The sequence below is a fragment of the Euleptes europaea genome, chromosome 10 (assembly GCF_029931775.1).
Source record: "Euleptes europaea isolate rEulEur1 chromosome 10, rEulEur1.hap1, whole genome shotgun sequence".
NCBI lineage: Eukaryota > Metazoa > Chordata > Lepidosauria > Squamata > Sphaerodactylidae > Euleptes > Euleptes europaea.
The window spans coordinates 48,988,503-49,001,726 of record NC_079321.1 but is presented as its reverse complement, the minus strand read 5'-3'; the positions used below and the strand labels follow the sequence as shown (position 1 = coordinate 49,001,726).

General features: G+C 46.1%; 2 protein-coding genes across 2 annotated transcripts; both read left to right on the top strand.

Annotated features, from left to right (window-relative positions):
* The first annotated feature begins 734 nt into the window (after positions 1 to 734).
* LOC130483421 (pterin-4-alpha-carbinolamine dehydratase-like) lies at positions 735 to 1,124 on the top strand. The gene has a single exon (XM_056856182.1). The coding sequence runs from the start codon at positions 735 to 737 to the stop codon at positions 1,122 to 1,124; it is 390 nt and encodes a 129-aa protein (XP_056712160.1).
* An 8,049-nt stretch (positions 1,125 to 9,173) lies between these two features.
* On the top strand, positions 9,174 to 10,505 carry HTR1B (5-hydroxytryptamine receptor 1B). The gene has a single exon (XM_056856181.1). The coding sequence runs from the start codon at positions 9,174 to 9,176 to the stop codon at positions 10,326 to 10,328; it is 1,155 nt and encodes a 384-aa protein (XP_056712159.1). The 3' UTR covers positions 10,329 to 10,505.
* Positions 10,506 to 13,224: the final 2,719 nt, after the last annotated feature.

Here is a 13,224-nt window from a genome sequence, read left to right as displayed (position 1 = left end):
TCAGAAAGGCCCTGAGATGGGGTGATCACAATAAAGACAAAAAAATTCTACCATGCTAAATATAAACGATCCCTACTATTGAGATTGGTGTTATCAAAATTCAGTAGCGTAAAGGGGGGGGGAGGTCTCTTTTCTACCTTCTTTCTTGCAGCCGTAATGCAGTCACTATTGCTTATCCAAAATAAACATCATTAGTCTTTGCAACTAAAAGATCACAGTACAAGTGCCCAACACCCAGTTAACAGAAACATAATGATATTAATCCTTAATGCTTATAGCATTTTAAAGCATTCAAAGCACTTCAAATACATTAACTTACTGTAACTCTCCCAGTTTGTAACCCTGTAACATACAGCAGTACTATTATTATCCCCATATTGCAATGAAGCCACAGAGGAAGGGGAAGAGAGGCAGAGGATCAATGGCCAAAGGGAGAAGGCGTCTCAACCTCAACCACTGAGGAAGAGGAGGGGGAAAGTGCTCTTCTGCAGCTTGTGTTCTAGGTCATCTATTGATGCATCTGCAATAGTGAGCAACCGTCTTTATAACTGACATTCTAAATGTATTTATGGACACATTATGGATACAACCCCAGCAATATTTTTTCACCGAAGCTACTGCAATTACACAATGGGTTGTAGCAACCATTTCACTTCAGTCTCGATCAATCTATACTGGCTTGCAATTTGCTTCTGGGCCCAATTCAGGTTGCTGGTATTGACCTTTAAAGCCCCATGAGGCTTGAGGAGGAGGTTGCCTGTTGCTTGCACACCCAGGTGGGGTTGCCAGCTCGGCCTCTAGCTGCAGGCAAGGCAGGAAAAGCTCCCAGACTAAGTGGTGAAGACAGAGAACAGTTGCTGCCAAATCTCAGAGCTGTGGGATGGAATGAGGTGGAAGGCAGAGATGCCATTTATAAAGAGTTCCATTTCAAGGGCTTCAATCGAGCTTTTGGATTTATGAGCAGAGTAGCTCTCCAGATAGAGAAACTGGACCATTACCCTGAATGGTTCAGTGCTTACAACAAGGTACATATTACCTTAAGCACCAATGAGCGTGCAGGCTTATTTAAACAGGACATCAACCTGGGCCGTTATATAGAGCAAGTTGCAGTTTTTTTGTCTTGAAACTACAAGTGCATGAACCCACACACACACACACACATCTTCTCTTGCGTCTGAAGAGCATCTTGCCAAACAGACTGTCTGAGCAAAACATGTTGATCTAGACAATAACCCAGTAATATTGCTGCTTTTTCTCAGTTACAGAACTTACCCTTGACTAAACCCACCATGGTTGCCTTGGTAAGGGAATCCATACTGAGCAGTCTTACCCAAGCTCTTACATTTTTTTAACTTTTGAAATCATCTTGTGTCAAGTTGCTGTACACAACATTGTTATTCTGTAGTTCTTCAAGCAGTATTGCATCAGTCCAGTCAAAGTACAACTGTAGAATTACCTAAATAAAACTACGTTGTATCTGGTTGAAGAGTTTACAGTACAATTCTCACTTTTTAAAAAAGCCCCATGTGGCTTGGGACCAGCTTATCTGAAAGAGTGCCTACTCCCATATGTACCTCTCTGACCACTTCAGTCATGGATAGCCCTAACCTCCATGAATATGGCCACTCCCCTCTTAAAGCCTTCCAAGTTAGCAGCCATCACCACATCCTGGGACAGGAAGTTCCACAATTTAACTATGTGTTGTGTGAAAAAATACTTCCTTTTATCTGTTTTGAATCTCTTACCCTCCAGCTTTAGCAGATGACCTCACGTTCTGGTATTATGAGAGAGGAAGATGCTCTTCCTGTTCACTCTCTCCATACCATGCATAATTTTGTAGTCCTCTATCATATCTCCCCTTAACTGTCTTCTTTCCAAGCTAAGCAGCCCTAAATGTTTTAACCACTCCTCATAGGGCAGTTATGCTAGCCCCCTGATCATTTTGGTTGCTCTTTTCTGCACCTTCTCAAGCTCTGCAATATCCTTTTTCAGGTGTGGTGACCAGAAGTGTACACAGTATTGCAAGTGTGGTTTCACCTTAGATTTGTACAAGGGCAGTCTGATAGCAGAAGTTTAATTCTCTATTCCTTGCCTAATTATGGCCAGCATAGAATTTGCCTTTTTCACAACAGCCGCACACTGGGGTGACATCTTCATCAAGCTATCCACTACTACCCCAAGATCCCTTTCTTGGTCTGTCACTGCCAGCACATATCCCATCAGTGTATATGTGAAGTTGGGATTTTTTTGCCCCAATATGCATTACTTTACACTTGCTCACATTGAATCGCATTTGCCATTTTAATGCCCACTCCTTCAGTTTGGAGAGATCCTTTTGGAGCTCTTCACAGTCCTTTTTTGTTTTAACCACCCTAAATAATTTGGTGTCATCTGCAAATTCCCCACTATTAACCCATTAAATTATTATTACTTTAGCTACTCTGTTTTAATACACAACCCTATAGTTAATGAATTATTATTCATTCAGGCATGCTACTAATGAGCTGATATTGCCAGTATATGAAATGACAATGATGTTAGGTAATTATCCTCTTGCAATGGAGTATTTTGTGCTAAGGCCCAAATTGTTTGTTGGTGACCAAATAGGATTGAATTTCAAGCCCTAGTATATATACCTGCAAGAATATACAAACTAGCAGCTTCTCTTTAAATTAGGGGATTCTTTGCTTCACAGTTAATATTGATCAGTTTCTCTTGCTCATGAATGTGCAAGCCTGTGTTGTTGGGCTTGATTTTTCGATGTGCAAACAGCAGGTGACAGCTGCAATATCTAGTCAAATAAACTATTGCTCCTCTAACTGAGGGGAAAAAAACACACAGTTAACACAGAGAATTTCTTTTTTCCACAAGAGATAGGAACCTTTTTTACCTGTAACTTCTGTCTTGCTTATATTGTACTGAGATGTTTATTATAGATTACTAAATCTCTACCTCTGAAATCTTTCTTCCTGTGAAAGATTTAGGAACAAATTAACACAGTGGTAGAACTTTCTACTACCAAGGAAAAATATGGCCTGGAGCAACGACAGATGAAATTTCTAAATGTGTATTGATGGAGACAGCATGTTTTTAAAAGTTTATTCATCTGATGAAATGTAAGTTTTGAGCTATAGGAAAACTTGCTATTCTAATTAAAATATTATTTGGCCTTTGCCTTTACAGTATCTTTGTAATAAATACAGCTGGAGATTTAAAGACTTGTATCTGAATTCTTTTCTAAAAGACTATATTTTTAAAAAAGACTACTTCACTAGCGCTTAGGGATTTTGCCAGCTTGTTTGTGTTTATTTAATATTTATGTAGTAGTCACCTCGAGAGGATCGGATCTGAACTGAAGATTTTCCTAGGTAGTTAACAAACTATTTCCCTAAATTTGCAGCATGGTTTGCCTTCTACACTTCATATTTTATCAGAACCATGGGGCAGTTCTGGAATCTATTTGAAGGATTGATTTTAGAACTAATGAAGTAATACTGAGTGCTCATAAGCAAGTACAGAGTGTCTTCCCTTCATCACTAGCTACAAACAACAGCCCACCACTTACTTGGGATTAGATGGTGAGTTTTCAATTAAAATTATGTAGTTTACCTTGCAAACTGCAAGATACATTCATTGCAACAGTACAACTTGCAGTGCAATCTAAACAGAGTTACACTATTCTAGGAGAGCAATCCTAAACAGGCCTACTCAGAAGTAAGTAATATTCAATGGGGCTTATTCCCATGAAAGTGTCCTTAGGATTGCAAGTCTACTGAAGTCACTGGGTTCAGAAAGTTTAACTCTGTTTAGGATTGCACTGTTACTGTAGTAACTCTACTGTCCACTCTACTTTCCTCTACCCAACATAAAATGCAGGAATCTTACATCAGGTTAACACTGAACATATTTATATTTTATTTCTCATGTTTATCTTCATAAATGCATATATTACTGAGTAACAGTCTGTTTTGCATGGCCATTTTGCACATTAGGCAAACCTTAACAAGCCACCGAGCCCCCAGAATCTCTTCTCCCATTTGCCCTTGTTCCTCCTTCTCTCTCCTGGCCTCATGATACCCCGGCCAGAGAATGGTTACCCGCTTTTGAGTTCCAATCCACAGATCAAGCACCACTATACTGATGTTTTAATGTGTAAATTGTTTTTACTGAAAGCAGAGCTTTAATGGGAGAATAATTTTCCTATTTGTTCAGTTTTGTGCATATTCATCCATAGAGGAAAGCCAGTATGATTAACACAGATCTCTTGCTTACCATTGTTACTTTGTTATGGGTAAATGTTTGGCTTCAACTGGATAATGCAATCATATCTAGATAACCTTTAAAACATGTTCTCCCTTAGCAATCCCAATACTGGCAGTAGTCAAATTTTGTATTTTTTTTTTTAAAGACACTGATGGCAGCATAGTCAGTGTGAGAAATACAATGTGACACACACACAAGGCATTATCCATTATGGGAAGTTAAAACGCTGTGAGACAGACGTCATTGATGTTATTTTTGAATTGTGAGAGTTACATTTATCACCTAGCATCAGTACTGAAAAAGGACAAATTCTGGTTCGGGTTTGCAAGGACACAAGACAATACTGCATAGTTCTGGACACATCTATTATCTCTGTACTGGGAAACTATTACACGTTAGATGTTGATTCACAGGGGGCATGAAAGGCTTGTTGCCCTCAAGCCTAAACAGAACCCCGGCTAACCCAATCACTCCTGATCCAGGAGAGTTGACAGCTGCATGAGTCCCGCAGTCTTTCTAACTCAGTGAGGATAAGATTGGACCATTTGCAAACATAGACTTTCAGCTTCAGTAGGAGCTCCAGTAGGGACTCCCTGAAAGCCAGACAGCTCTCTCCGTCCCTGAATCTCTCAAACTGTAGACAAAAATATCAGGAGCTCTATTTGCTGGACAGTTCCACGCTAGCCACAGTACAGACCTAGAGAGAAGGGGCAAGCTTCTCCTCCACTTTGGGTCTGTTTTAAAAAGGATTTATTGGGGGTGGGGGATCCATGTGGGAGTGCCGCAGCAGTTGAAATCTTCAAATAAGGTTGGGATCTTAAGGCTGCAACCACAAAAAACACTGTCCTGGGAGTAAGCCCTACTCAGTTAAATTGGACTTATTTTCAAGCAGACCTGTTTAGGATCGCTCCCTCAATTTGCGTTACACAGAAGTGAATTCCACTGGAATCAGTGGGACACCACAGGATAAGTTCCACTGAACCCAGTGGGACACACTTCCAAGCACACAAGTTTAGAAATGTGGTGGAAGGATGTGATCCTTAAACGCTTTACCACAAAGTAGTACCACTGACTGTCGCAGCCAAAACAGGACATTAAAAAGAGAAGAACTCTGTACCGGGAACTAATTCACGCCTTCACAATGCAGTCTGGGCCAAAATTGCCAGACTTCCCAACTGGGTAGAGAGAGCAGCAGCAACAACAAGCGGAGAGATGTGTGTGTACGCGTGACTTAAGGACTCAGTGCCCGGAGGCAAAAAAAAAAAACCAAAAACACCAAAAAAAAAAAAAAAAAAAAAAAAACCCCACAGGCAGCTAGACCGGACGGACGGGTCCGAACGATCCCAAGGGTCAGGCGCCAAAAGATTTCCTGCTGTGACTGAAAGACGCTTTCGGGAGTGCTATCGATTTTCCGTGAGAAGCCAGGGGTGGCTTCGCTACCTAAAGCACTTAAACCTGTCTGTGTCTATACTCTGTTGTTCCGCCCGTCCTCTAAGGTGCACAGGATAGGGTAGGTGGTATCCACACCCCCTCCAATTTGGTCCTGACAATTTTGTGAGGAGTATCAGGTCTAGCCCAAACAGTGGGGATTTGAACCCAGGTCTCTAAGGTTCAGGTCAAGCCCCTCTTTTTTTTTTTTTTATACTCCTCACCTCTGCAAATACTCCACATCTTTCCAGTGTATTACTCACCTCAGGATGGCAAACGAGCACCCTTTTCAATGCAAAGAGGGGGTAGATCACCTATAACATTGCTAGGTGTTGACCAAAGATGTTCTATGAAGTGTAGGACAAACACGTGTTTACACAACTTGCGGAACAGGTCCTGTGAATGGCTGCTGCTCCCTCTGGAGTGTAACTCAAAGGCAAACCTGAGCGCAGGAATTTGGGCAATGTCTGCATGGGGTGTTTTGCCTTGGATTTGCCACTCTCTAGATGCACATTTACCCCATCCCAATTCCCAAAACTCTGCATGGGGGCTTATTGTTGAGCTTTGAGAATTCAGATGGGGGAAATGTGCATCTAGAGAGTGTCAAATCCAAGGCAAAACACCCCATGCATAAATGGCCTTGGTCTGGGGGCAGGATTTCATTCTGGCACATTCAGTAAATGGATCGGGCCAATAAAGAGTCTTGGGGCTGTAAGGGCTGGACAAGGGCACTCCTCTGGAATTACAAAGTTAGGCCAGTGTGTTTTACATATATCACAAGGACATTTGGAATTCAGCCTTCCGTTTTTAAAAACGTCACTGATAAATCAAAGGGCGATCGTGCTGAAAAGGATCCCTCCTCCCCCCTAACCCCCTTCGAAGTAATATCGGTTCAGGCGGAAGGACCCTCCCAGCCAGCCTCATGTACAGCTTCTGACAAAGAACATCACGCTGAGTATCAGATTGAGCTTGTATCGATCTGACACAGGCATCAAGGGGAAAAGCTGGCCACTTTATTGTTCTCCGGCGCACGCTTATCTGGGAGTAACTCCCCTTGAACTCCGTGGAAGTTACTTCAGAGTCAACGCGCTTAAGATCGGGACTTTGAAGAAACCACTCGGCAGCTGGCCGAAGAATAACGCGCTAACGATCATGCGGAGGGCTCCCGGCCTCCATAATAAACCGGTGACAATAACAGCGCTTTGGCCTCATAAAAGCTCCGGGCTTTCCAGTGGCAAGGCTCTCCTGCCCAGCCCACGTGGCCAGCATGCCGCCCTGGAAATAACCCCGATATTCCTCGCGCTGGCTTTTATTGCCGGCATCGGAAGCCCCGTGCGGCCCCAGACCTCGGGTCATTTCTCAGGCGGCTCGCTACCACTTGGGCCGCCCCGGCTGGGGAGATCCCACCAGCCCAGCTCGCCCGCTGGGGTAGCTACCTTTCAAGTGCGGTCATTTCTGCATGCAACGGCATGCAAATCTAATACGAAATGTGTATTGGGCGTGCTCGCGAGAACAGGGCTCAGGGGAGGGTCCCACCTTTAGGGGACGCGGGGCGCGCAGAGGCTGCGATCCGGTGGCCGTTTGTCCGGAAGGAAGCCCCACTGCACTCAGTGGGGCTCCCTGCCGTGTAAACCGGCTGCGCGTCAGGCTGATCACATTAACGTTTTCACTATTCGCTGTTTTCGATCTCGAACACATGAAGCTGCCTAATACCGAATCAGACCATCCAGGTCAGTATTGTCTACTCAGACCGGCAGCGGCTCTCCAGAGTCTCAGACCTAGTCCCTTTAATTGGAGATGCCGGGGATTGAACCTGGGACCAAATGCACATTTCCCCCCAGGCAAATTCTCAGAACTCGAAAATAAGCCCCCGTGCAGAGTGTTGCGAATTCAGATGGGGGAAATGTGCATCTAGAGAGCGGCCAACCCAAGGCAAAACCTCCCGTGCGTTTTCGCCTAGATGCAAAGAGCCCGTGCGTTTTCGCCTAGACGCTTCTCCAGCCCAATATTACTCAGATGCAAGACCTCCTATGGTCTTGCTTCATATGGCGAGATGGAGCAGGAAGTCAAGGCAGAACCATTTTGCCCCTTTTCCTAGGCTCATGCCATGTCAGCTGCCGATGCTAATCGGCCACAGCCCACGAGCAGCCCGAGCCAAAGCGTTGACGGAGGAGTCATGTCCACTGCGTTCAAAGAAGCGTGTTTCCAAGCAAGTACGCATGGAATTGCGGCACTACTGAGTTTCCAGCCTTCCGGGGCAACCCCCCGCCCCCAAATCCACAAAAACCCTGGAAGCAAAGAAAAGGATCTCAAGAGCCAGACCCCGATGGTCAGTTAGTTTTAGTTGGATCTCATCGGCCTTAGCAGATGAGGCAAAACTGGTTTATATCAAAGCAGGTCGGGCCCACTGGAGTGGAGGGTGGCGCAAAGAGGACGACCCCCACCCCACCCCACCCCTTGATTCGCATCTCTTCCGCCCCCGCCGCCTTTAGTGGCAAGCCTACCTTTGCCATTTCCGCATGTGAGGTTTCGCCTTGGGTTGGCAGCTCTCGAGGTGTCCATTCCCCCCCATCCAAATCCTCCAAACTCAAAAATAAGTCTCCCCCCCCCACCCCCCGCCGCTGCAGAGTGTTGAGCATTCGGATGGGGGGAAACGCGCCTCTAGAGAGCGGCCAACCCAAGGCGAAGCCTCCCGGGCGTAAACGGCCAATTCGTGGCCTTGCCCTTTTCGTTTGGAGAGTCGGCGACCAACAAGCCGCAAAGACACGAGGAAGGTGGAACTCCGGCTTGGGTGGCGCAAGTGCCAGGTAGGCGCTCGGGGCGGGGGGGGGGCGGCTTTAGGACCCGGCGGGATCCTCGGGGGGGCAGACGGAGGCGGGGCGGCGGTGGCCAGGAGTCAGCGCCGGGAGGGCGCAGCCACGAGTTGCCGCCGTGGGCTCGCGGGGAGCGGAGCGGAGCGGGGCCGCCCCTCCAGCCGCCTCCCCGAGCAGAGAGGCGCGCGCGCGTGCGGGGGCCTCGCGCGGCCGCCTCCCTGGGGCTGGGGGCGGCCCCTCCGTCCGTCCGTCCGGCCGCTGCCCAAAGTGCCTCGCCTCGACGGCTTGGGCGGAGGGGCCAGGGGAGGCTCCCACGCCCGCCTGGGCGGCTCTCTGCCCCGCCTGGGAAGCGAGGCGCGCCCTGCAGCCCCTGGAGGCGGCTTTGCGCCGGGAGCCGGCCGCGGTCCCCCCTCCGAGGCTGCCTTCCTCGGGGCCAAAGCGGAGCGCGGCGTCGGCACGTGCTGGGCTTTTGGGGCGAGGGGCGGGTGGGCGGCCGGCGGCGCGAGCCATGGCCCGCCGGGAGGCGGGAGGCGCCCCCATTGGGTGAGCCCCGCGCACGTGCTCGGGCACGCCCCCCGCCCGCGCCCCTTTTGCGCTGGAGATGCGGCGCGCGCTGCCCGTCCGGGGTCGCTGAGCCCCGGCGGCCCTCTGGGGCGAGCCCGCGGAGGGATGGAGCGGCCGGGGGCCTGCCAGGACGCCCCGGACGGCCTGGGCCTGCTCCGGGCCAACGACTCCTCCCGTCCTGGCAACTGCAGCGGAGAGGCGGCCGCCTACCAAGATGCCACCCCTCTCTCCTGGAAGGTGGTCCTCACCATCGCCTTGGCCCTGATCACGTTGGCCACCGTGCTGTCCAACGCGTTTGTCATCGCCACCGTCTACCGGACGCGGAAGCTCCACACGCCGGCCAACTATCTCATCGCGTCTTTGGCGGTCACGGACCTCCTGGTGTCCATCCTGGTCATGCCGATCAGCACCATGTACACTGTGACTGGGAAATGGACTTTGGGCCAGATCGTCTGCGACATCTGGCTCTCTTCGGACATCACTTGTTGCACGGCTTCCATTCTCCACTTGTGTGTGATCGCCCTGGACAGATACTGGGCCATCACGGATGCCGTCGAATACTCTACCAAAAGGACTCCTAAGAGGGCGGCTGGCATGATTGCTTTGGTGTGGGTCTTCTCCATCTCCATTTCGATGCCCCCCTTATTCTGGCGGCAATCAAAAGCTGAAGAGGTGGCCGACTGTGTGGTGAACACAGATCACATCCTGTATACGGTCTATTCCACGGTGGGAGCCTTCTATTTCCCCACCCTGTTACTGATCATCCTGTATGGAAGGATCTACGTGGAAGCCAGATCTCGAATTTTGAAGCAGACACCAAAGAACATGGGCAAAAGGTTAACCCGAGCTCACTTAATAACTGATTCTCCTGGGTCAACTTCATCAGTCACTTCCATAAACTGCAAAACCTCAGAGGCTTCCAGTGAAACAGGATCTCCCGTGTATATGAATCAAGTAAAAGTGAAGGTCTCGGACTCCCTACTGGAAAAAAAGAAGCTGATAGCTGCTAGAGAACGGAAAGCTACCAAGACATTGGGGATTATTTTAGGAGCCTTCATTGTGTGCTGGCTACCCTTCTTCATCATCACCTTGGTGTTGCCTATTTGTAAAGATGCTTGCTGGTTTCACATGGCCATCTTTGACTTTTTCACTTGGTTGGGATACCTTAACTCTTTGATCAACCCCATCATCTACACCATGTCCAATGAAGACTTCAAACAGGCATTTCATAAATTGATACGGTTTCGATGCACAAGCTGAATTTGTGAATGCAGTTAAGTGTAATTCTCCAGGGTAGGAGGCTTCACTGCATTCTGTGCATCTGGTTCTGCAGGTAGGTCCACCCTTCTTACTGTGTTACTGTCCCTCTGGAAAGTGATACTGTAATGGTAAAGAGGAGCTCAGTGCAGAGGAGAGCCATTCAAATACTGCGTAGCTGCTTCCGTAGGGTGGAAGTAGCTCTAAAGCAGTGTCTCTCTGAGCCTTGGTTTAAAAATGCTGCTGGTATCTCGTTACGCTCCCGCTAATGTTGCAAAAGGAAGTAGTTTTGGCCTTAACATTATTGTTTCTTCTGGATTATGCCTTGTACAGCCGCTGTGGTAGAAATTGGAAAGCTTTCGGACAACATCTTTGAAGAGTCCTCCATTCAGCGTGACTGCTCATGAACTAAAGTTTGTCAACCAAACTCCTCTGCTAGGAGATATTTGCCTCTCAGCCGTCTGTATGTTGAAACCTCTTTGCTGATGTTTCTCACCTTTTCCCCCCCCAACTAGCTTGTTTTAAAGACTATGCAGAGTGGACTATAATTGAACCGTGCATGCTGCTCAAATCCTTAGTAGTTCTACAGAACGGACACCTGGAAGAATTAGCATTGGTAGTCTGATTATAATGGCCCCGGCATGTATAATAAGTGGGTTTGAGGGGTGTTGATCAAGTAGGGAGGGGGTGCTCTAATAAGAAACCAGCATGAGAGAAGCAACTCATTCCTGTATGGGATTTTTTCTTGTGTACAGATGTGTGCCACCTTTTCTGTTCAACAACTTGTCAACTAACAATTCAAAGAAAATGTCTTTGTGTGTTTGTGCCCTCACATTCTGGTGCCAAAGTTTGCAAGCTGCTTTCCATTTTTTGTGTGCTATATGTTCCTGACATTTTTGCATATTTAAGTAAGTGACTCACTCTAATCTGCTGTTATTTCACATATTGAATGCATATAGTATAGTTGGTGTTAAACAATTTTTCTCTCTCCATCTTTTCTTAAAAGCTGTTAGTGTTCACAAGCCAGTATTGTACGTCTGTCCTAGGAATGAAAAGTTGATGTTTGATTGGCATCAGCAAAGAATAAATTGCCATGATTGTGACTGAAAAGATACATTAAATGAGCCTTAGTATTTTCTTCTCTAAATGCAAGGTAATTTTCTCTTGCACAGATTTCATATGCAGATACTCTCCATTTTAAAAATCTGTGTCATATTAGTCATACTCTGCTTTTAAAAAATGTTCTCTAGTAAGAATATATATATATATTCTTGTACTATAAGAAGCAAAAGTACCCCCACACCTCACAATATATATCATTTTGTATGACTCTCCCCCTTCCTCCTCCACCTTCTTCCATAAATTTGGGGAAAATGTTTAAGTGCCATATATAATTTTCCTATGCTAAGCCCTTAAGGGTAGCCCTATTATCAGTATATGGACAACTGTAAAATTTGTCCTCCCCTCTTCCTTGTCAAATACCTTCATGAAAAAGTCAGCTTTTTGTACAGTATTTGCTGCCTGGGATCAACCCTGCATTTCGCAAATCCTGTTATATGCTGTACTATGTAAAACTTGCAGGGGAGCATGGCGATTCCACTCATTTGTCACTTTTTAAAGAGAGTGACATTCTTCTTACAACTGGTTAGGCTAGGAAGGGCCTAATCCCAAACACCTTTGAAATAAAACCTTTCAATTTTTCCTCCACTAGGCTTTGGTTCTGATCTCACGTTTTAGAGTGGCATCAACCCTGCCTTTCTCACTGCTTGAGCTTAAAGCCACATCTTTGTGCATTACAAAATACTTTTAATACTTTCACCTATCATTTGCTTTAGATGGGAATGAAGCTGAAAAAATAAAAGGAGTCTTAGAAGTGGAAAGTTGTCTGAGAGCATGAATTTTATCGTGACGTAAAGCTTTCCAACAGTGGCATATTTTAATGCCTTTTAAAAAAAATTGTTTGCAAAATACTACTGTCAACCATTCAGTAATTCTATGACTCTTTTCCTTTTTTTTCTGCAGAATCAAGTTGTTGCAAACAATTGCTGCCTGTCATTTCTCTTATCTAATGTTCATGATGCTGCAAAAACATCAGTGCCACCAGATTGGTTTGCCCAAACTCAGTAGTGACTCACTAAGATGCTATTCCAGACATTACAAATAACATATGCAATAACAGAGCTTGTGAGATTTGTGTTTTGACTGAAAAAAAAATTGTAAGATTCCAGAGTGCAGAATCTTCTGCCATTGTGTACCCACCTGGCACCAGATTAGAAATTGGCCTAATACAGGTAATTGAGGTAGAAAATCCAAACAGTATTCCCCATGATGATAAACATAGAACTATAAACTGAATAATGGACAGAGAACTTTAGAAACAAACTGAATAATGGACAACCTACCATTAAATACTACCAGATCTGTCACCTGAGGCAGGCCTTACTTGGGCCAGCAGTAAAGGAAAATCCTTTCTCAGTCTCTGCAACTGGAAAGAGCTTTGCCAGAGATCAGGATACCATTCTCTCTAATAGTATGTTCTTTCTCTTGTCCCACCTGAAGTCAAACAGCCAGCTAAGAAGAAAGCAAAAGAGAATCGATGGGAACATAGCATCTGCTTGTTTCTTTTGTTCTGCGCCTTAGCTCACCATCCAACAGGGAGTTCCACTGACCTTTTCTCATAGAAGCAAAAACAGAGTTGTTAAGAATTGTATTATTATACTTTGTACAGAACCATTAATGAGCATGGTGCTTTACAGAATGGTTTAAAAGAGTGAAAGGTGGTATGCTCCTTGGGATAGGAACCTAAATTTTGATGGAGGAGAAGGGGACAAGATGTAAGGTAAAGGCAAGAGTAGCAAAGGGGAGGGACAGGAATGTAAAAAAAAAAGTGAACAAACAT

Excerpts from the sequence above, each read along its gene's own strand:
- LOC130483421 (XM_056856182.1), top strand. The coding sequence starts at position 735 with ATGAGGCTTGAGGAGGAGGTTGCCTGTTGCTTGCACACCCAGGTGGGG.
- HTR1B (XM_056856181.1), top strand. The coding sequence starts at position 9,174 with ATGGAGCGGCCGGGGGCCTGCCAGGACGCCCCGGACGGCCTGGGCCTG.